We start from the raw sequence: 23,807 nt of genomic DNA, 5'->3' as shown, positions 1-23,807 counted from the left end.
TATTTAAATTAGGTTTCTATCAGCTGCACTTGCACAGCAAATTCTGTATCAATGCAAAGCTTCACTCACCATTTCTCCTGTCTATGAGACTGTGTCATTGCTTGGAACTTCACCTTTGCATGCATGTATTCAGAATGTAAAATTAACCATCACTGGCTGATCACAGGTTGTTGATGTATGCCTCTGCATTAAACCAGGGGTCGCCGAGCTTTGGGTCTTTGTTGAGCCGAGGGGCGGGGGAGGGAGGGAACATATAACGTTTTATCAATTTGGATATACTTCCAGGTTTCTGATACCAACAGATCTTAGTGTCTGCTTTATACACCAATGAGGAAACAGCATTAAGATGAACCTTTTTTAAGGATGTAGTTATTTGCACTAGAAAAATGCTCTGGGGTCAGGAACTTGGGCTGGGAGGGGTCAGGAACTGGGGCTGGGGCATTTAAGAACTTTAGTTGGGGGGGAGGGCGGGGATGGGGTAGGAACTTGGGAGGGGAGCTCGGCCCAGTCTGGAGTTGGCAGTCAAAATGGCTCGAATTACACTTTGCAAAGTGACTGAGAACTTGGGCTGGGCTGTTCTAATTACACATTCTGGGTGTGTCCTATCCTCCAAGAGGAACAATCAGCAATCACATCATGTGATCACGGAAACTCAATCAGAGCATTTTTCTAGTGCAAATAATTACATCCTTTTTTAAGCCCCCTGGCTCAGAACATTAAACAAGACAAGCCAATTAATAATATAAACAGCAATAGAACTGAATTACCTGGGGTTCAAGGGCTAATTTGCCATGGCTCAGAAGCCATGTGGCTCATGGCCACAATTTGGCCACCCGTGCACTAAACAATGGGAAATCAGTATCTTGCCCATTGTATTCCAGTACAATTTTTCAAAAACGTGTGTGTGTCAACAAGAACCACCATGATCATATTTGTGGGACAGATGTCCTTGTTAAAGTTCTTTCCAGCTGTACCTGGTTGTTATGTCACTTGTGATGACATCAGCTCCAGAAAATACTTTTTCCATGACATGAAATTATGTTGCAATTGAGAACAAATGACACAAAGAGAACAAAAATCGCTGGCACAACATTGCAATCGTGGATCAATTTAGTTCTCATTTGAGATTAAAAATGACTGTAACTTTTATTATTTTTATTTGAATTATTCAATTAATGTTGGATATAAACAGAATGCATGGTGAGGAGCTCTGAGATACATCTATACCTCATTTGCGATGGACTGACCACAGCTCAACTTCTGAATTATCAGTTCAATCTGCTTGTGGGATATAAGCAGGGCCACTGATTTATGGTAACAGAATGAGTTAAATTCCATCTTTATGAAAAGGGATTTCACATTTTCCAAGAAATAGATAAATCAGTGGTCTTGTAAAATAAACCAATAATATCTATGGGTTGTTATTAATGTTGCAGGTCTACATGTACCATGCATCGAGTTAATATCAAATCACTACAATTTGTTCTATGTATAAATGATTCTATAAAATATATATCTGTGGTATAAACTGCAAACATTTTTACACTCCAGTCTATGTTGATATATTCACGGCAATTATTTGGAAGACCAGATTACATTACTATTTCTGAATATACATCCTTTTTAGGGAAACATCACTATTTTAATTATATGCTCGTTACTTAACATCCTTGGCAAATAATAGCGATTCTAAAACTGGGCAAGTATTCGAAGATCAGTAATTGGGACACACATTGTAAATCTGCTTAAACATATGCCAAATCAAACAAAAAATTGTTGAAAATGTGAAATAAAAAAATACTGGGAATACAGATCAGTTACCATCTGAAATAGAAAGACAAATCAATGTTTCAGAAAAAGCCCTCCATCCAAATTTTATTTTTAAAAGTGACATACATCATAGCAAGGCATGAATTCCAAACCAAAATAATACAAGTTACACTTGGCAGGTATGACTTCAGCGTTGGCTGTAAAATGAACAAATAGAAAGACTTTAACCTTGTTTACTCCACTGCAGGGCTTTCAAGAAACATTAAACTTCACAAGTGCATTCTCAGTGCAAAAATGCATGCAAAAAGACGACATTTGAAAAAAACCCTCCAATTGAGTGTTCGCATAGGTGAGACTCGAGATACGCGTGTTGGATAGGGCGTTGAACACGTCGAGTCAGTTTGCCAGGAGCAAGCGGAGACCAAACACATTCAGGCCGGGAGAAGCTCATGACAACCCGAGCATTTCAAAAAACCCAAGCATTTCAAAAAACCGGCACTTCAACCATCATCATCATCATAGGCAATCCCTCGGAGTCGAGGATGACTTGCTTCCACTCTTAAAATGAGTCCTTAGGTGGCTGAACATTCCAATATGAGAACCACAGTCCCTGTCACAGGTGGGACAGATAGTCGTTGAGGGTAAGGGAGGGTGGGACAGGTTTGCCGCACGCTCCTTCCGCTGCCTGCACTTGATTTCTGCATGCTCTCGGCAACGAGACTCGAGGTGCTCAGCGCCCTCCCGGATGCACTTCCTCCACTTAGGGCAGTCTTTGGCCAGGGACTCCCAGGTGTCGGTGGGGATGTTACACTTTATCAGGGAGGCTTTGAGGATGTCCTTGTAACGTTTCCTCTGCCCACCTTTGACTCGTTTGCAGTGAAGGAGTTCCGAGCAGAGCGCTTGCTTTGGGCGTCTCGTGTCTGGCGTGCGGACAATGTGGAAGCAAGTCACCCTCGACTGAGGGTGGGGGGGAGGGGGGGGCTGCCGATGATGACGATGATGATGTTGGATACTTAGGAAAGTAGCAACAACAACAAAAAACCAAATTCCGCAACTTTTTTACGCGTGCTGCATTGTGTTGTTGTGCCTGGGTTCCAAAGAGCTCGTGCCTCTGATCACCTGCTCCTCCGCCCCGCCCCGCCCCTCCCCTTGGAATGTGGAGCGGGCGGCCAGTGCGCATGCGGCAGGGCGCCGGTGAGTCAGAGGCTTTCGGACATTTTTGCAGCTCTGAGGGTGGGGGTGGGGAGAGTGAGACACACACACACACACACATAGCGCGCGAGGGGGGTGGGGGCAAACACGTCATTGCCCATCGAGAGCGAGCGACGGTTGGGCAAAGCTCGAGCCTCTGATCGAGGGCAGCAACGGACGGCCGCTGACCGGCGGGCGGGAACGAACGAGCTGCTTTCTCCGGCCTTTTTTCTTCACGGAAAGAAAAAGTGAATTGTCCTCTTTAGGAGCACTTGGGAGATTTATATATATTTATTTTTTTTTGAAGGAGGGGGTTGATTTTTTTTTCTCCACACACACACACACACGGCCGGAGGATGTCGAGTCGCGAAGAGGAACGCAGGAAGCTGGCGGAGATCATCAACCACTGGAACGCCAACCGGCTCGACCTGTTCGAGATCAGCCAACCCACCGAGGTGAGCGCTCGGCCCGGGGGCCTGGGGCCGACGGTGTAGTGAAGGCCGCGCCCCCCTCACTCCCTCCTCCCCTCAAAGCCCCGGGGCGGACGGACCGAGGAGTTTCGGGGGACTGGCGGGGAGGAGAGCCCAGCCCGGGAGTGCCATGTCTGGGAAAGCTCTCTCCCTTTGCACAACAAAGGGGGCAGCCGGAGCCCCGGGCCGGGCCCGGCCCGACCCGCCGGTGGGCTGCGGGTTTATTGGCCGCCGAGCTCAAAGGCAAGAGCTCCCTCCTCCCTAAACGTTGGGTTTCGGTGTCTCGCTTTAAATGTGTGCGCTTTTGGGGGGGGGGGGGGGGGGGTCATTTTTAATTTTGTAAAATACATCCTGGATTTTTATCCGTATCGATGGGCGTGTGCCGGCACTCCCGGCCCCATTATATTGCAAAGTCTGGGTGTTGAGGGGCTGCAACTCTCCCGGGGGGGCATCTTCCTGCAGCTATTGCTCTTCCAACTATTCTCCCATCAGTTGTTTTAAACAAGTGCGTAAACGCACAGTGCAGCCCGAGCCTAACCTGGGCTGCCCTCCCCGCCCCTGTGTTTCTCTCTCTGTAGTTTGAACAATTCCCTCGGGGCGGGCTCGCCTGCTGCTGCTTCTCTCTTTTCCCCCATCCCCACCCTCTCCCGAGTTATCATCACATGGGTTCGAGAGCCACACACTTCAAGTGTCAAGTCGTGATTCCTCCCCCCCCCCCCCGCGAGTTATTCGGACTGAATTCCAAATGAGCAAGTCAAAAGCGCAAGTGTCCAGTCGCACTTTGATATTTAAAAAAAAAATGGCAAACATGCTTTCATTCTTTTCACGAATGCCACTTCAGTAAAATAAAGAAACTGCAAACGCCAAACATATGGCTGCAAATATTTTCGATTTCGATCAAACATGAGTAACGACGACTTTGTGTTGATGCCTTTCGACTACCTGTTATTAGAACGAAGTAACATACCGTAGAAGCCCCTCCCTTGAATATGTGATTAATATGTTGGGACATAAATAGAATAGCCAAAAATGAAAGTCCTAACATTATGGGACTTTAACCAACCAGCATTTTCTCAAAGAACACTCGTAAAATCCCGGAGCACTTATTTTGGTGCTGTCACTGCAGTCGTTTCCCAACATTTATGTAAATAGACACGTAATGGACACTCTCGTTCTCGCGTCTGAAAGACCGTATCCGTTCCCTAAAGCAAAACCGTGCTATTGTTTTGGAAAATGTTTCCCATTGATATGCAGCAACAAAAATAACCTACAAGTACGATGACAAATACAAAAAAGATACAGTACTTGATTATCTCCAGCGCCCCAGTTTAAAAACTTGCGCGGCTACAGTATACTGGTAAATGAGTTTGTAATGTATAACCTTCAAGAGTGGTATGTCATAAATGTTGCCTGTCTTAAAGAGGTCATTTATCCCTCTTTATAATTGGAATGCTTTTTTACAGTTTCTCTTTCAAAAATCATTTTTTCAATATTACATGTTCAATATTACAGTCGACTTTTGCCTTTTCAAGTCACTGGTTTTGGTATAATGGACTATAGCATGTCTATTTGGAAAGTGGGTGTCAAACTGCAGACAAGCAAGAATGTGCAGCTCTGTCTTCCCCTTGTTGAAATGGTAGTTCTGGCAGGATGGAAGGAAGATGTGCTTCATTTTTCATTTGTGTGTAAAAGCATCTTTAATTTGGTACGCTATTAGAGAAGTAAAATATTAGAAATGCTGTCCACCCCTATTGATGTCAGTTTTTAGAGCAAACTAGTATTGTATTGATGAGTAGCTCAAAAATCTGTGTTGTTCCAAATGTGTAGATTCTCCAAGTAAAATTAGTTGTGTAAAAATGTTTGCCATGGCTACACTTGTCAAATTTCTAGTTTATAAGCCACTATTATTGTCAGACTTCTATTTGGCGTGTATACTGTTTATTAAATAATACATAAATGTAGATGTGATAACATTGTTCACCATTAATTCAGATGATCATAGAGCTTGAATGTTCACATTGACCACAAATGATGATTGTAGTTCATCAGTTCACCTTTCATTCTGCAAGTGTGAGGTGCATAAGAATGCAATGCTCTGTCTCCCTTTGAACATGTTATTTTAGGCAGTTTTGAAGGCAGGGAGAGGGGCATCAAGGGAAAAAGGACAGCTGAAATATAAGTCTCGAAGTGAAAGAGGTTGGAGAACACGGCATTTGAGTCATAGGATCAGCACGTGTGTGCTGGAATAGACCACTGAGTGTATAACCTCCGTTTCCTTATGTCTATTTTTAATGCTCTTTGGAATATTTATTTGTTAAAGGTGCAATATAAATATAAATTGTTGTATGGTGTTACAGCATTTTACTTTGCTTAAAGAAACCACAGTCTTGTAATGTGTGAAGAGTATGGGATGAGAAAGCTCTTTTGGCTTAACGAGTTTACTCTTAAAAAGACCAAGGCTAGAATTTCCAAACAATCTGCCAGCACCCGATTGCTGCCCAAAATACCGCTAAGATTCACAAAAATCCGCCCAGCGAAATAAATGGGCCTTCCACCCCAATTCTCACCGAAAAAATGGAATCTTGGGCCGATTGAACGGTTCTTAAAAAAAGAAACTGGTGATGATTAATAAATTTATTAAAAATTTACACCAAGGCTGTGGGTTGGGCCTAGGAGGATAAAATCACAAAATGTTTTCATAAAACATAAAATAAAAAATCAGAAAAACATTCTCTGGACCCGTTTCACTTAAATCACCGCAAGAGAATTTAAAAATAATTAGTTATAAAAAAAACAATTACTTACCTTTTCTTGCAGGGCTGCTTACCTACCGCCCAGCCCCACTGATTCTCGTGGGCATTTTTTTTCCAACTTGCTTACGGTCACCGCTGAGCCAAAAATTGCGCCATGGCGCTCTATGGACGGTGCATGCCGGCGATCTGCTTCCCAGCGGTACTTCGAAACCGCCGGCGTAACTCTGGCTAATTACCGCTGAGAAACCGGGCGGTGAAGCACTGGAAATTCTGGCCCCATGCCTTAAGTAATAGTTTGCTCAGTCACTTTCACTCTTAAGTTCTCGGAAATTAAAAACAAACATATGTAATAGAGATGTCATTGTAATATTTAATGCAGCCGGTATTTCATTTTCAGTTGTGTGTAGCATTGCTGGTAGAACTACTTCAGGACTTGAAACAACATAATGCAGTGTATAGTTAAATTGAGAATTTCTGTTCCCTTTTTAAAAAAAAATGATGGTGTGTCAGTGGTCTTAGTCCTTAATTCTGTGTACCTTTTTAAGGCACGGTTTTACTTTAAGCTGTGAGGATGGGACTATTAGCAATATTGTGATATTGAAATTGGAGAAACAGCTGTCACCTTGCAATTGGTTTTCCTGATTTGCATTACAGCACCAACATCCTTACAATATGTTTGTAAATAGCAAACATCCATTGCCCCATAATTTTCAAAGAATTTTATGTCAGTTTTTAACTTTAGAACATTTTATTCAAATTAATTAAAATTTAATACATCTTTAACATTAAAGGTTTTGTTCAAAATTAAGTCATATCTAATATTTTGCTTGGTTAAATATTATTTGCTTGGTTAAATATTGTAACATTGCACATGGGAGATGCCTTTGATTTTTTTCATGAGATTCTGAGCAGTAGCTCAATGGCATGAAGTCTAATTGTGCTTTTAACAGAACTTGGGCTCATAGAGGAATTTATGTTTTTTTTAATTAGATGTTTAATGACAATATTGCATTTGATAATTTATACTCTTGTGGAATTTAAAATGAAAGCTCCCTCAGATTTGGAATTCAAAAACTTTGGACACTTAAACAAAATTAATATTGTTCCTTTCCCTGTTAAAATGTCTTCTCCACCTGCCCCCATCTCCTCACCCCCCCCCCCCCCCCAAAGTCAGCTATAATTCAATACTCTCTCCTTAGATCCTGCCTGACCTGCTGAGTATCTCCAGCATTTTCTGGTATCTGCAGTATTTTGCTTTGTACTAGATAAATATTGCTGTTTTCAATTAGGAATGTGCAAAGTTGGTTTTTGATATCTTGACTTTTATCCCCATTTCCATGCTGTGTACAGCTAAATGCTCTATATAATGTGCAGATAAAATAGAGTATATCCCCAGTGGGGGAAAAACCTAGTGAGGGCAGATTAGACTAAGTGGATAACTCAGAGAGCCAGCACTTATATGATGGGCCGACTTTGGCTTCTGTGCTGCAAAGTCTAATAATTCTAGATTGTTCTCACCGGGTGCTGGTTGAAGAATGCCTCGGGAGCAAGTTGTGTACTTTTATTCCTGGCTGGAGAATGGAGCGAGGCACATACCAAAAAGAGACAGCTGCATTAATTCCTTCAATAACAGAACAGAGAATAGCTAATGTACATTTATATAGTAATGACTGATGTAGAAACATTTATAGGTGTGCTTGCTTATTTATATATTGAATAGACCTCTTGTGCTGTCTAATTGAGAATTGACTTTTGTCAACTAGGAAACCATCTCTTGTCTCAAGTTTTTATTTTTTGATTAAACAGGAACTATATACAATTATAGTGATAACATGGTGTGATAAAACCCCAAATCAAAAAAAATTGTAGAGAGAGAGAGAGAGAGAGAGAGGGAATCTGTTATTTCCTACTCTTTGTTGACCTTGAGGTAATCCGGTGATGCTGTTGAGTTAAGGGGGACTGAAGCACCTGCCAGTCTTGGGTAACTTATTTGAGATGCTTGAGGCTAGAGTTGGAAGAACATGGATAGCTCGGATGGTTGGAAGAGGTTGCAGAGATAGGGAGGGATGAGACTATGGAGAGATTTGAAAACCAGGTTGAGAATTTTAAAATTGAGGTGTTGCTTAACCGGGAGCTAATGTAGGTCAGCGGGCACAAGGGTGATGGTTGAATAGGACTTTGTGAGTTAGGACGCAGGCAGCAGAGTTTTGGATGACCTCCTGTTTACGGAGGCCGGCCAGGATTGTGTTGGGATAGTCAGGTCTAGAGGTAACAAAGGCATGGATGAGCGTTTCAGCATCAGATGAGCTGAAGCAGGGGCGGAGTCGGCTGATGTTACGGAGGTGGAAATAAGCGGTCTTAATGCTTGATGGTCGGATGTCCGAGGGCCGATGTCAGATTTGAAGGAGGGTGGTGGTGGGGAAGAGAGTACCTGAGGGGAGAGAACTGTTAACTATCAGCTAACGTGGGATCCAGGAATGAAAGTTGGGTGGTCAGCAGTTTAGTGGGAAGAGCGTCTAGAGAACTCTGATGAACTAAATATCACCTTTTCAACTTGTGACTGGGGTGTTGTCACATGATCTTTGAGTAATACAAGTTTCAACTTTTGGTCTGTTGTACTTGGCCAGGGAACAGGTGGCACAATGTGATGCTTTTTGTTGAATGTGCTTGATGATGAAATATGCAATACTTTTGGGGACATCATGGAAGATAAGTTTCCAAAGTGAGCTATGCCCGATTTGCTTTGGTATTGGGTATAGCTATCATTTAGAAAGTCATACTTGTTGCTTTAAAAAAAAATGGGAGATAAATACTGGCTCAACTCACTTTCCAAGGAGTACGTTTTTCATTTTTTTTTAAATTGATCTGGTAGTGTGATATAACTTTCAAAGCACGATAACTGTTTCAAAATACACGTTTCTTGATATTTTTACTTTTGTCATTTTGTAGGAGTGCTGTAGTGGAAATTATTAAAACGCTTAATATTCAACACACATCTTGGTATACTGTCTTGGTTCAGAAGCAGTATAACATTAATACTGATAGCTTGATAAGGATTGGTTCCCTCTAAGATTAACTTAAACATCTGCTTTCTCTGCATATTTCACTACTAATTAGGGAATTTACAGTTGCTAAAAGTGGACATTTCCAGAACTCAGGTACTTGGCTTTTCATAGTTGGTGTTGGCTACAGTATTATTAAAACATTGTCTGGAATTGTCAGTGCAAATGTTTAATAAAGATATCTCAAACTAAACATGGCAGAAATCTATCTGTTGTACAGTTATTTGCTGATAAATGAGAACATTTCTGTTTATACTTGCATGGAGAAACTGCTGTATCATGGAGTGGTATTCTCTCTACTGTGAATCTCTATATTGTGCTCCTGCTTTCAGCTGGAGTGCTTTGGGAGGTAATGATTGAAAGAATGTCCTTTCAATGAAGGAATGAGGAAATGTTGAATGGTGAGTCAATCCAGGCTTTTGCACAATACCAAATAGTTCATTAGTGAGGTAGACTTATAAGCCGGCTTATATGCTTGGTCCCTTTTAGTGGGGGTGGGGAATGTAAACTTTTCTCTTTTTAAAAAAAAAAAGACACATGGGGTTGTGGCTGAGAAATAAATGAACCAGCCAGGAAAGATGCAATGATCTGCACAGGTGGTGTTATGTAAAGAGTTCCTTTTTTGCCGCCTGACTCACCTGTAGGGTTGTGGCATTCAGAAGCAATTGAGCCATTTTTGTGCATGATTAAACCAACTAACTTGTCTCCATTACAGCTACCATTTTTTCCCCTTTGACTCAACACTTTTAGCTGTGTAAACCACAACTGTGAATTATTTCTTTTGCAAACTATAATGGAGGCCATTTATAACACCTTTTGTAATTCTTCCCTGCTGAATTAATGGTAACTTCTAGAATGACTGCAGTTGTGACTGGTGCAGTCAGTAGATTGCAGTTGTTTAAGGAAAGGGTGACCATATATTTTGTAGTATCACTTCAGTTCATGATCTGTTCATGATGGGTGCATGTTTCATGAATAGGAGGTTGATTTCACTTAGTATGTCCCTTGAACATCACAGTAAAGTGATATAAAGTCTCCATCCTGCTACTCTCTGGTACTCTGAAGTGCCTAAGTAGCTAAACTTTTTTGTCAAATAGGCATTCTCCAGGGAGCTTTGCTTTGTCTGAATGTTCTGTCGATAGTATTTATCAGCAACCTGAAGAAATTACAAAACCTAATCTTTAAGATGAAAGGATTTGGTTGAGAATATATAATATGTAATTTCCAGTGCTGACTGTTTACTGTCCCCTTCCAATGGCCCTTGGTCGTCTCTTCTTTCATCTAGCAATTCTTGCCTTCCTGTGTGGAAATATAAAAAAATCTAAATGCTTAGATGTTTTACTTCCTTACATTATTTGAATATGGTGCTCTGTTTTTAGTTTTTTTTTAAATGTAAAGAAATGGGGACCTGCCTCATATTCATGTGTGCCATTGAGGAAGAATATGGCCCTTGTGTACTGTAACACTGCTGTCTATGGAAATTTATTTTTGATTTGAATACAGTATGTGAGGATTATTTACGGTTCAGTTTATTCATAAGAACATATGAAATAGGAACAGGAGTAGGCCATTTGGCCCCTCGAGCCTGCTCTGCCATTTAACAAGATCATGGCTGATCTGAATATGGACTCAGCTCCACTTCCCTGCCTGCTCCCCATAACCGTTTACTCCCTTATCGCTCAGACATCTGTCTATATCTGCCTTACATATATTCAATGACCCAGCCTCCACAGCTCTCTGGGGCAGAGAATTCCATAGATTTACAACCCTCTGAGAAGAAATTTCTCATCTCAGTTTCAACTGGGCGGCCCCTTATTCTGAGATTATGGGCCCAAGTTTTCCCCCCTCCGCTATGGAGGTGCGCTGACTTTGTAGTACAGAAAGGGCGCCGATTTCTTACCTCTGTATTCTCCCTGTTGGTTCGTGGTCTGTGGCGCAGCACATCGGAATGCGTGGTGGGTGGAGCTACAGCCCTGCGCCGGAAAAGAGTGCCGGCAGCTGTGCACGTGCGCAGTAGCTCCTGGCCCTCCCAGCGCGTCCTGAACAATGCGATGTTGGTTGCCCCTCTCCCGGGCCGAGTGGCCTGCTGCACAGGCCGGTTGCTGCCTTCCCGCGCTGAGGGCTAGAAGAGACAGGTTGGTGGGGGGGTGGGTGGGAGGCAGGGGAAAAGTTTTGATTGGTGGCCGGGGGGGGGGAAGAAAGAATCTTCAAAGATTTTCCAATACTTTAATATCTAGCTATCTTTAATAAAAAATATATACTCTGTTTAATCAGGCTGATAGCACCTACACCCTGTCCAGTCTTGCTGCTTGAGACTTAAAAAAAAAACTAGCATTCCTATCCTAACACTGTCATTTGGAGGCTACCTGTGCTGATCTCTTAGCTCACCGCAGGGTTTTTCAGAACGTACAAAAGTGGCTACTTTGGCCTAACTTAGTTTGGAGTAAGTTTTAGCTGGCTAAAGTTGCTTAAATGGCCAAATTAGGCGTAAATGGCGGGTAACGCCCCCTTTTGGGGAAAAAAAACTGAACTTAAAAAAAAAAAACCTACCCAGCTCACTTACATTGGAGCAACTTAAATGGGGAGAATTGCGATTTTTTTTTTTAAGTTACTCCACAAAAAAAATCTAGTTGCTCCAAAACAATGGAGCAACGCCTGGGGAAATTTGGGCCCTATGAGTGGAAATATCCTCTCTGCATCCACCTTGTCAAGCCCCCTCATTATCTTGTATGTTTCAATAAGATCACCTCTCATTTTTCTGAACACCAATGTATGTAGGCTCAACCTATCTTCATAAGTCAACCCCCTCCTCTCTGGAATCAACCTAGTGAGCCTTCTCTGAACAGCCTCCAATGCAAGTATATCCCTTCCTTAAATACGGAGACCAAAACTGTATTCCAGGTGTAATTTCTAGTGAGAACTTGCCCAATTTACATAACCACTCCTCAATCCAATTCCTCCAACCCTCGCTTTATGATAATTGAGAAGGACACAAGTATGACAAAAACCAGGATAATAGAGTGGAGCAAAGCTGATTTTGAAGGGCTGAGAATAGAACTTGGGAAAATAAAATGGGCAACAATATTGACAAAAAACAACGTAGAGCACCAATGGGAAACATTTAAAATAGTCAACAGAATGCAGGAACAATAACTAGACACTAATGAGACTCCATGGATGAATAAAGCCATAGGAGAACAACTGAGGGCAAGAAACGAGGCATACATTAAGTACGTAGACAGCAGGGGAGTGCATGATCAGGGAGAATACGAAAAGATTAGAAGTCAAAAGAACAATTGGGAAGGGAAAGAGGAACTATGAAATTAAATTATCAAGGAACATAAAACAAAATAGTAAAATATTTTACGGGCATATCAATTTAAAAAAAAAAGGAAGGAAGGTTAGGATGAGAATAGGGCCATTAAGGGATAGCCAGGATACTACCACTGGTAACGATAGAGCTGGCAGAAATATTAAATAATTTATTTTGCTTTCAGTGTGTTTACCAGGGAGGTAGAACAGGTGGACATGACATTGGATGATAATGATAAGTACATTTAAAATAAAAAGAGGGGATATATTAAATAAACTAATCAAACTCAAAGAGGATAAAACTCTTGATCCGGATGGATTGCATCCACGCATTTTAAAATAATCTAGGGAAGAGTTAGCAGAGGCCCTACTAAAACATAATTCGTTAGAAAAAGGTGTAGTGCCAGAGGATTGGTGGATAGCTAACGTAATACCTGTAACTATATTTAAGCAGCGGGATAGAACATGTCCAGGAAATTATAGATCAGTCAGTGTAACATCGGTGGTAGGAAAATAATGGAATCCTGACTAAAGGAGAAAATAGAAGAACAACTAGAAACCAAAAATATAATCATGAATAGTCAGCATAGATTTCAAAAGGGAAAGTCTTGCTTGACCAACCTTATTGAATTTTTTGAAGAGGTAACAGAGAGTAGACAATGGTAATGCAGTAGATGTAATTTATCTAGATTCTCAAAAGGCCTTCGATAAGGTACCCCATAATAGACTAATGAACAAGGTCGGAGAATGTGGAGTCAGGGGACAAGTAGCAGAATGGATAGCTAGCTGGCTTCAAGACAGAAAGCAGAGAGTAGTGGTAAAAGGTAGCTATCCACAATGGAAGAAGGTGGGTACTGGTGTTCCATAAGGATTAGTGCTGGGACCACTGTTCACAATTTAGACTTTGGAATCAAAAATGCAATTTCTAAATTTGCGGATGACACCAAATTGGGGCCGATTGTCAATACTGAAGATAATCAACAAATTACAGGAGGACATTAATAAACTTGCAGAATGGGCATATAATGGGGAAATGAAGTTCAACACAGATAAATGTGAGATTACATTTTGGTAGGAAGAATAGGGAGGTCACTTATTCACTTATTAGAGAATGAGAGTCTAGGTGGGGTAGAGTTACAAGGGGATCTCGGAATGCAAATCGCTAAAAGTTGCGACACAAGTTAGCAAGGCCATTTAAAAAAAAAAAGCAAACCACGGTTTATTTCTAGAGGTATAAAAATTGAAAAGTAGGGAAGTTATGCTAAACCTGTATCGAACCTTGGTTAGACCACACCTAGAGTACTGCATACAGTTCTGGTTGCCATGTTATAAAAAGGATATAGAGACACTGGAGAGGGTTCAGAGAAGATTTACAAGGATGATACCAGAAATGTGAGGGTATACATAATCAGGAAAGGATGAACAGGCTGGATCTCTTTTGGGGAAAAAAAAAGGTTGAGGGATGACCTAATAGAGGTCATTAAAATTATGAAAGCTTTTGACTAGTGAATACGGAGAGACTGTTTCCACTTATGGGGAAGAGCATAACTAGAGGCCATCAATATAAGATAGTCACCAAGAAATCCGATAGGGAATTCAGAAGACGATTCTTTACCCAAAGAATGGTGAGAATGTGGAACTCGATACCACGGAGTGGTTGAAGCGAATAGTATAGATGCATTTAAGGGGAGGCTATACAAGCATGTGAGGGAGAAGGGAATAGAGGGTTATGCTGTTAGAGGGGTAGATGCGGAAAGATGGGAGGAGGCTCAAGTGGAGCATAAACACCAGCATGGACTGGTTAACTGGGCAATATTCTTTTTCCATATTCTTGTTTGAAGGTTCATTGGTCATGGTTTAGTTTAATTTTATTTGCTTATGATATTTAAGTAGAGAAAATAACCATATGATGTCTGGTTAGTGGAACAGAAGCATACTGCTTATGTTACTTGACCAGTTATCCAGAGGCCTGGGCTAATGATTTGGAGACGTGAGTTCAAATTCCACCATGGTAGCTGGGGAATTTAAATTCAGTTAATTAAATAAATCTGGAATAAAAAGCTAGTATCAGTCATTGAATTGATGTAAAAAGCTACCTGGTTCACAAATGTTCCATGTGACTCCAGACCCGTACACATGTGGTTGACTAACTGTCTTCTGAAATGACCTACAAGCCACTCAGTTGTACCAAACTGCTACAAAGATGCACATACACTGCTGCAGTTCAAGAAGGTACCTTCTCAAGGGCAGTTAGGGATGGCCAATAAATGCTGGCCTTGCCAGCCATGCTCGCATCCCGTGAACAAATTTAAAAAAAACTCATGATTGGCAAATATTTATGATAACATATCTGCTGCATAAATTGAGGTTTCCTACTCCAGTTTGTGTATGTATATGTATGTGTGTATCTATATATCTATATTTCTAATATATAATCATTTAATACACTGTCCTTGCTATTTAATAAAATGGTGCTTGCTGCCATCTATCGGGATTGTGAATTTGAGGACATAATCAGATTTTTTCAGTTTTGTTTTCAAAGTGAGGAATATCAGCAATAAAAAATGGAATACTTGGGCCAATTTGAACATTCATTTTGAGCAGTCCTGTGTCAGGTAAAGCACTGTTTAGATGCAGATTAAAAATCTCTTGCAGCTTCCAAACACTCCTCACTAAACTGGTTATGACACCTTTCCATTTCTCACTTTGCTGTCTGAGTGAGATTGCCAATTTGGTGCAAAATTAAAGGCAGTATTTAGATTTCATTGAGATTTCCTTTTTTATTGCACTTCATTTTGGCAAGTTTGATTTTGTTCATTTTAATACAGGTAGTACATATCTCTAAATGAATGGACAAGAGACTTGAGAGTTTAAAAAAAAATCTTCCACCTAGTAAATATTAAAATTCTTGACTCGTATGGTTCCACTGCACATACATGCAGCATATTTGGAAAATGTCATGTGTTGAGCAGATTGTGATTGAACTGTTACTGAAATTGAAGAAAGTGGCCTTCACAATCAAGTTAGTGGTATATTGAGGCGACTTTGTACTGCAGTTCTACTGTGCACCTTGTGTCTGAAGTTGTTTTTTTGTGTTGCACTGCTGCAAGATGCAGAATACAATTTTGTGGTCAGTTTGTTTAGTATTGGATTTGGCATTGTGTGGAACAGATGACGTCACACCTCCAGTGATATACATTGGCTACATTGTAACATTAGGTAAAAGCTGCTCCATTGTGTGTTGTGTAAAGTGATGCAAGCACCAATAAGCCTGAACAATTAAATCAGCAACAAAGATCTCTGCTGTAACAGCAAAAACTCAATTCTGAGAACAGAAACTGAAAATTGGAGCACTAGGAAATTAGGCTAATTGATGTAGAGTTTGTGTTTAAGCCTGTACACACACTCACGTATGTCAAAGTGTAGCATAATCAGCACATGCAGTGGGACTGTGGGGAATGTGATTGGTGACAATTTTTGGAGTACAATTTCACTCTATTCACAACATTCCAAAAATGGTGGTAGTCTACCAGCGCCAACAAAGTGCAGCATTAGCAGGTTCCATTATTTTGGTTTGCACATCTAATTTGTTTTTTCATTTGCACAAGTAGCAATCAAGAAATTGAAAACTAATTTTTGAATTGAAACTATGGGCCCAAATTTGGCTAGTGCAGATTTCTGGCGCACTCACCAGAGATGCGCCACTTTTCTGGAACAAAAAGGGCACCAAAAATCTTCAGGCCGAGTTTGGCCGCTCCCCAGCCTCTCCTTGATGATGGCGCAGCGTGGCAGCTGGATTCGAGGGTGGAGCCAGGTCCCGGCGCTGAAAACAGTGCCGGGATCTCTGTACATGTGTGCTAGAGTGTGCGTGCATGTGCAGTAGCTCCTCGCAGCCTGACGCAATGCAGGCTGTGTGGGAGGGGCCCGAAGCACGCCACCCCTATCCCGGGCCGAGTGGCCTGCCGCTGCCTTCCCGTGCTCACTTAGACCTGCCCGGGGGAGCGGGAGCTGGAGGAACCCGCGGGAGCTGGAGCGGATGCTGGAGGAGCTGGAGGAGCCCGGGGGAGCAGGAACGAGCCTCCAGTCCCTAGACCTGGCCAAAGGGCTTGCCAGTGCGCTGCAGTCGGCGAAGTAGGACTTTTTATTTTTTAGTAGTTTATTTTTCATTTATTATTGATGTGGTGAAGGTGATTAGTGTATTTCAGAATCCTCTTGCTTTCCCCCCTCCGGTATCTCTGGCTACTTGCGCTGATTTCTTATTTCACCGCAAGGTTTTTCAGAGTGGACACGCTGGCCTAAGTTAGTTTGGAGTAACTTTTAGCTGGCTAAACTTGCTTAAATGGCCAAAACAGGCTTAAGTGCCTGGTAATGCCCCTTTTTGGAAAAAAAACTAAACTTAAAAAAAAAACCTAACTAACTCACTTAGGCTGGAGCAGATTAAATGGGGAGAATTGTGATTTTTAAGTTACTCCCAAAAAATCTAGTTGCTCCAAAAAAAACAGAACAACGCCTGGAGAAATTTGGGTCCATATGTCTACTCACTCCCGATGGCGCTGCCAACTGTTGCACGTTTATTGGTGGTGCACAAACTTTATGTCGGCATCCACTGGTTCCATACCATCCTGTTTTCTGATGGCTATTTTTGAGGCGAGGCAAGAACTGCAATGTAGGATCATACAGCTGTGTGGTTATGTTGGCTGTTAGTGACACATTTTTGACTGAAAAATAGTAGGGTACCTCTGATATAATGCAATAGATTTTTTCCGTCTATTTGGTTAGAAGCTCTGGGAAAGAATAGAAAAAGGTTGTGAAGCTTTCAATGCCTGACTGTATTGTTCATTCTTACCCCCCTACCCCACCACATGCCCCCCCCACCCCATTGCTCCCATTTTTAATCTTTAGATTTCTTTACTGAGTTGTATCAAAATGACTTGAAGGATATTGTGTTTCTTATGGCATTTAATTACAATACAAATGATTTTAAGTCTTTGAGACATTAGCTCAACTCCCTATTTTACATCTATTAAGATTTCTTTTTTTTTTAAATGTTGCCTTTCAAAGTGTAATGCTTTATTTTTGCAGGGTTTTTGCTTTTCTGCATTTTAAAATTTGGAATGGGTTTTCAGAGGTATGAAGCGAGTATTTACCAAAACATTTTAATAAACAAGGATATGGTGCAAATTATTTTATCCCTTGGGTTATGGGTGGGTGTAGGGAAAATGACTATCTCCCTGGGTTAGATGGTTTCCAATACATGCACGGATACAGAAAGTGGCCTCCAATCTACTTGGGGGTTGGGGGACGGGGTTGTACAGTTGTTATGCATACATTCAAAGTATGTATTCTGGTTCTGTGTTGAAATACTGATTTTATACTAAACCTGTGTAGTTAATAACTCTGTAGTAAATCTCATGCTATAAATGGTAGCTTGATTGTGGCATATAACATTGCATGATTTTGATTATTTAAAGCTTTTCTTTGATTTCAATTTGTACAAGAGGTGATTTGCTAATAGGCTGCTGAATATGTATTTATTTCACATGAGAGAAATCCCAGTGTCCTCGTAGCAGACATTCCTTGGGGGGGGGGGGGGAGGAAAGAAACAATTGTTGGGTCTCATCAGTTCTGCCAAAGCTTCCATCTAAGTTTCACTTGGGTTAGAAAATAGCTTTCATTCTTCTCTACTCCACAAATCTGAAGTGAAGTATAGATTTTACTGTGTGCAAGCCATTCTTTTACTGCATAAATTGCCTTGTCAAGACTGTTTAAAAAGCTCCATAGAATAGCTATTGGAATGTATGCACTTTTTTTTGACTCTGTAAATAATTTATTTCTTTAACAGAACAGAGTGGAAATTTCACATCTGTTGCATACCTTTAGTTCATAGTTCTGATCATTCTGTTGATTTGGTCTTCTCTGTTACCAGCATCACCACCCTCAACAAAGTGTGTTGTCTTTTTGTTCATGCCACCACGGGGTGAGGATAGTTTGAAGGGCCACAACTAATTTGTAATTTTGAAGTTCTTGCCCACTGTGAAGATCTCATGGATCAGATCTTCAATACAAATTAATGCCATACTTTCCGAGCTGCTTTTCAATCAGGGAAATTGTCAGTGAGAGCAATGCGTTGATGTTTGATCTTGCCAAAGCCTCGTTTGTAGATCAATTCACGGACAGACTTTAGGTTTGGATATCCCCATGCAAAGTACGGCTCTGCAATACGGAGCATGTTGATTGAAGCTTTATTCAGTTTCACAAACACTCCATTGAAAATCTGATGCAGTCGTAGGAGCTGAAGTACCTTGCGGACTTTAGAACTAACACCATTGATTCCTCTAATATGGATCACAAAAGCTAGCCTGGGTTCAGCTGTTACTTTGAGCTGAGTGCGAAACTTCAGCCATTGTTAGTGCAGCAGAGGTGACTAGTAATACCTAGCTGTTGAACACTTACTAATTCAGATTTAATATTGCAGTTGCGGATCTAATCTGAAAATATTTTCTGTTCAGGTCCATGTACAAATGGGAAATGCTTTCGCCCTGTGGAAAATCATATGGAACATTGTCCCTTTAGAGTTATATTGTGCATATACTTGTTTATGCCTCGTCACTCAATAAAATCTTGAATTAAATTCTTCCCTTCCTCCTGGTGGTAGCAGCCAGGTGCTGTCCTGTCTCCACACTTGCTAATGTTTTTTGTTTCTCAATTTTGAAGATATTGTCATTGATGTCTCTGCTCAGATGGTGCTAGTGAATCATGTTCAAATATCTTCTGAGGCGTTACATTACTATCTAGCTGCTCTAGCTTTAAGATCTAAATTTAATCCCACAAACCTTTGAGCAAAGAAACTTTGGTTCCTGCAGAAGCACATTTACAATTCTAGGTCAGGAGATTTTGGTTCACTGGTTTTAGAAGTGATCAAAACATGTACTGATGAAATTATATTCAGTGTTGGCATACATGTTTGGGGAAAGACATTGGGGGAGGGGTCCTTTTAAGACTTGCACAGCCTCCTCTTCTGTCCACAAAGTTGCTCAGTCCCAGAGTTCTGAAGCTGGTTTAATACTGGAACTTCTAAGGTGATAAAGCATTGAAGTCTTTAACAGTGGTGTCATCTCCAAGAACATTGTTTAAGAGTAGTTGGTGATTTCTTTCCCTACAAATATTAATTGATCTACTTATATTTCCCTTTACTATAGTTCTTCCATAGCAACTGCAACTTTTTTTTGGATGGGGTGAGGTTAATGATCTGGAGAATTTCAAACCTAACAGATTCCAGATTTTCAGCTCCTCTCTGTGGATATGATTGTATTTGATACGAGGTTTGAGAGGGAGAAGCGGAAGCAAGAGTTGCAAACCAAGATTTTACATTTAAGTAAGGCAAACCTTGATAGGGATTAGAAATAAGTTGACCACGTTTAAATTGGGTTGAGCTGTTAATGGGTAAACCTACAAACAAACGGTGGGATGTTTTCAGGGCAGTTTTTGGTGCAATGTATAACAAGTACATACCCCTAAAAGGCAAAAGCTACAATTATGTAGTTAAGCAACCATGGTCAATAAACAAGATAAGAGACAGTCTTAAGTTTATACAAATGCAAGGAAAAGTAGAAAGCCAGCAAACTGGTAGAGCTTTTTTAAAAAAAAAACAAAGGAATATGAAGAAAACAAGAGGTGTAAAAAGGAGTGTAAATAAAAACTTAAGGTATCACAGTCAGCAGTTAACGTTTTTATAAATATACAGATATTAAGAGAATAGAATGGTAAGGGAGAATGTGAGCCCATTAAAGGCTGATTTACAATAATGGACAATAAGGAAATGGCAGATTTGTTAAATAAATACTTTGTATCCATTTTCACAGTAGAGTTGGCCATATAACGGGAATGTAAAAATAAGTCAAAGGGGGAACTTGGTAAATTGAATGAGTTAATGGGAAAAAATGGAGAAAATAAAGGGACATAAGGTAGACAAAGCTCCAGGAGCTGATGATTTCTACCCTAGAGTATTAAAAGAAACTAGTCGAGAAATTATAGTTGCGTTTTCCAATTTTACCGTTGGAGTGACATTTGCAATTTTCCAATCCATTATTTAATACAGAATTGTGCAAAAAACCTGGTCACTGCAGAGCTGTTGGTTGTGAGGAAGTTATTGAAATCAGTGATTGAGCACTTAGGAAAGCTATGAGGTGATCAACGAGAGTCAAAGAATGAAAGAATAGTTGCATTTATATCGTGCTTTTCACAACCTTGGGACATCTCAAAGTGCTTTATAACCAATGAAGCTCTTTTTGAAGTGTAGTCACTTGTAATGTATGGAACGCAGCAGCCAAATTGCACACAAGGTCCCACAAACAGTAATGTGATAATGACCAGATAATCGCTTTTTTCAGTGATGTTGATTGAGGGATAAATATTACTCCCAAAGCAAGTGCTCTACTCAGAACTCCTTCACGGCAAACGAGCCAAAGATGGCAGAGGAAATGTTACAGGGATTCCCTCAAAGCCTCCCTGAAAAAGTGAAACATCCCCACTGACACCTGGGAGTCCCTGGCCAAAGACCGCCCGCCCAAAGTGGAGGAAGTGCATCCGGGAGGGCACTGAGCACCTCGAGTCTCATCGCCGAAAACATGCAGAAACCAAGCGCAGGCAGCGGAAAGAGCATGTGGCAAACCTGTCCCATTCACCCTTTCCCTCAACGACTACCTGTCCCACCTGTGACGAACTGTGGTTCTCGTATTGGTCTGTTCAGCCACCCAAGGACTCATTTTAAGAGTGGAAGCAAGTCTTCCTCGATTCCGAGGGACTGCTTATGATGATGATGAAATATTGGCCAAGATAACCGATATAACTCCCCTGCTCCTCTTTAAAGTAGTGTTGTGAGATTGTTTACGTCCACCTTAAACCGTAGCCCCACCTGTTTTTTTTCTTAAACATCTCATCTGAAAGTTGGCAACTCCGACAGTGCAGCACTCCCTCAGTACTACTGGAGTGTCGGCCTAGATTTTATGCTCAGGCCCCTGAAATGGGTAACTGAAGTAAAGGGGATCAAATTTTCTTTTTTTTTTTGAGGTCACGAACTTGATGGACGGGGGAGTGTCTATGGACGATGACTATATGGATTCTAGAAAGTATTTGATAAGGTTCTGTACAAGGGATCATTAACAAAATAAAAGCACGTGGAATTGGAGGTAACCTTGTGATCTGGGTTGGCAATTGGTTGAGAGGTAGGAGACAGAAGGTATAAAGAAAATGTACTCTGAGTAGTGGGATGTGACAAGTGATCTTCCCCAGGGGGTACCTGGGTCTTGGCTTTTCACCATATATATCAATTACTTAGATGGAATAGAGAATTATATATCTAAGTTTGCAGATAACACTAAGTTAAGGGCACAGTAAATTGTGATGGGAGCAGGAAATCGCAAATGGACATGGACAGTGCAAGGCCATCTACTTTGGATCTGGGAAAGACAGATTGGAATATTTTCATCATGGTGAGATACTAGAAACTGGAGGAGCAAAGGGATTTGGGTGTCCACATACACACATCACTAAAGCTAGCACACAGATACAAAAAGTAATTAAGGCTATTGAAATGTTGGCCTTTATCTTTATGATTCAGTTATATAGGGCCCAAGTTTCCACAAGAAAAAACAATTTTTCGCCCTAAAACGGCACCTAAAAAAAATCATCGGTATTCTCCACCTACTTACAGGTCCTCTGGCCCTCTGCGCAGCCAGCACGAGCTGAGGGGGGGGGGCGTTTCAGCGCCGGGACCTCTGCACATGCGCGCTATAGTCGGCACGCAAGTGCAATAGCTCCAGGCACCGAACTGTGTGGGAGGGGCCCGAAGCACGCAGCCCCTAGCCCTGGCTGAATGGCCTCACTGGGGCTCCTCCCACGGCCAGCTCCTGCTCTCCGCCCCCGACAAGACTCGACAACCCCCCCGCCGACCAGACCCGACCCGTCACCACCCCCCCCCCCCCCCCCGCCGACCAGACACCCGCTCCCTCCCCCGCCGAGACCCGAAACCCCCCCCCCCCCCGACTGACCTGCCCCGACCCGCGCTCCTGTTCCCCGACCCGACCCCCCACCACTGGACCCGACTCCCAACTCCCAGACTGGATCCGATCCGATCTGACCTCTTCCCCCCGCCCCCACCGCTCTCTCTCTCTCTCTCTCTCTCTCTCTCTCTCTCTCTCTCTCTCTCTCTCTCTCTCTCTCTCTCTCTTTTTCCCCCACCCCCCCCCGGCTCTCTCTCCCTCTCCCTCCCTCCCTCCCTCCCCTCTCTCTCTCTCTCTCTCTCTCTCTCTCTCTCTCTCTCTCTCTCTCTCTCTCTTTCCCCCCCCCTCCCGCTCAGCGACATGAACGGCTGCAGAATTCTCCCTGACTGAAGCACTTTCACACAGGTAGGAAGATGGTTTATTTAATCTTTTCTTGGCTTATAAATGTTTATTCAGGTTGGATTTATTTGTAGAAGTATAAATAAGGATTTATTGTCGAATTTAATGAGTTCCCTTCCTCCCCCCCCCCCCCCCCCACCTTGTTCTGGACGCCTAATTTGTAACCTGCGCCTGATTTTTTAATGTGTAGAACAGGTTTTTTCAGTTCTATAAAAATCTTCACTGTCTCCATTCTACTTTAGTTTGGAGTACATTTTCACTGTGGAAACTTTCAAATCAGGCGTCAGTGGCCGGACACGCCCCCTTTTGAAGAAAAAATTCTGTTCTAAACTAGAACTGTTCTACCTGACTAGAACTGCAGAAAAAAAAATATGGACAATTGCAATTTCTAAAATAGTCTGTTCTCCACCAGTTGCTCCTAAAAATCAGGCGCGAATCATGTGGAAACTTGGGGCCCATTAACCCTCGGTCAGATCCCCATCAGCAGTACTGCGTTGAGTTTTGGGCACCGCATGTCAGAAAGGATATATTGGCCTTTTATAGGGTGTACAGTGCAGATTCCCCCGAATGATACCAGGGCTGAAAGGCATGCCTGGCTTGCATTGGGAATATAGTTCCCTCACCCAGTGACCATTTGTGTGCACATTTTGGCTGCCACTCCCAACTCAAGTCCATTATTTTGATCTTTTTTTCCCTCTTGGTCCATCTTTTCTCCTGTCATTTTGGCCAAGATGCCTTGACCTCATTCTAACTAAACTTCTGACTGCATTTTCTGTTTTTATGCCCAACTTCCCTTTCTGACCCCCATGCTAACTGACATGATGCCCTTTCCAGGTGCCATCCCCCATC

At 41.8% G+C, this 23,807-nt stretch overlaps 1 protein-coding gene and 1 pseudogene across 8 annotated transcripts in view; one reads left to right on the top strand and one right to left on the bottom strand.

Moving 5' to 3' along the window:
• Nucleotides 1-3,034: 3,034 nt before the first annotated feature.
• afdna (afadin, adherens junction formation factor a) overlaps nt 3,035-23,807 on the top strand; it is a 282,635-nt gene continuing 261,862 nt past the window's right edge. For 4 of the 8 annotated variants that reach the window (XM_070889970.1, XM_070889971.1, XM_070889972.1 and 1 more), the window contains exon 1: nt 3,035-3,416. In XM_070889970.1, the coding sequence (XP_070746071.1) occupies nt 3,318-3,416 (99 nt within the window). In that variant the 5' untranslated portion in view covers nt 3,035-3,317. The remainder of the gene's footprint in view (nt 3,417-23,807) is intronic. The other 4 variants (XM_070889976.1, XM_070889974.1, XM_070889973.1 and 1 more) reach the window with 1 other exon arrangement.
• The window catches only part of LOC139272863 (large ribosomal subunit protein uL30-like), a 36,232-nt pseudogene continuing 30,806 nt past the window's right edge, over nt 18,382-23,807 (bottom strand).

Source organism: Pristiophorus japonicus, chromosome 9 (assembly GCF_044704955.1).
Source record: "Pristiophorus japonicus isolate sPriJap1 chromosome 9, sPriJap1.hap1, whole genome shotgun sequence".
Classification (NCBI taxonomy): Eukaryota; Metazoa; Chordata; class Chondrichthyes; family Pristiophoridae; genus Pristiophorus; species Pristiophorus japonicus.
The sequence above is the reverse complement of the archived record's forward strand: the minus strand, read 5'-3'. Positions and strand labels throughout refer to the sequence as shown.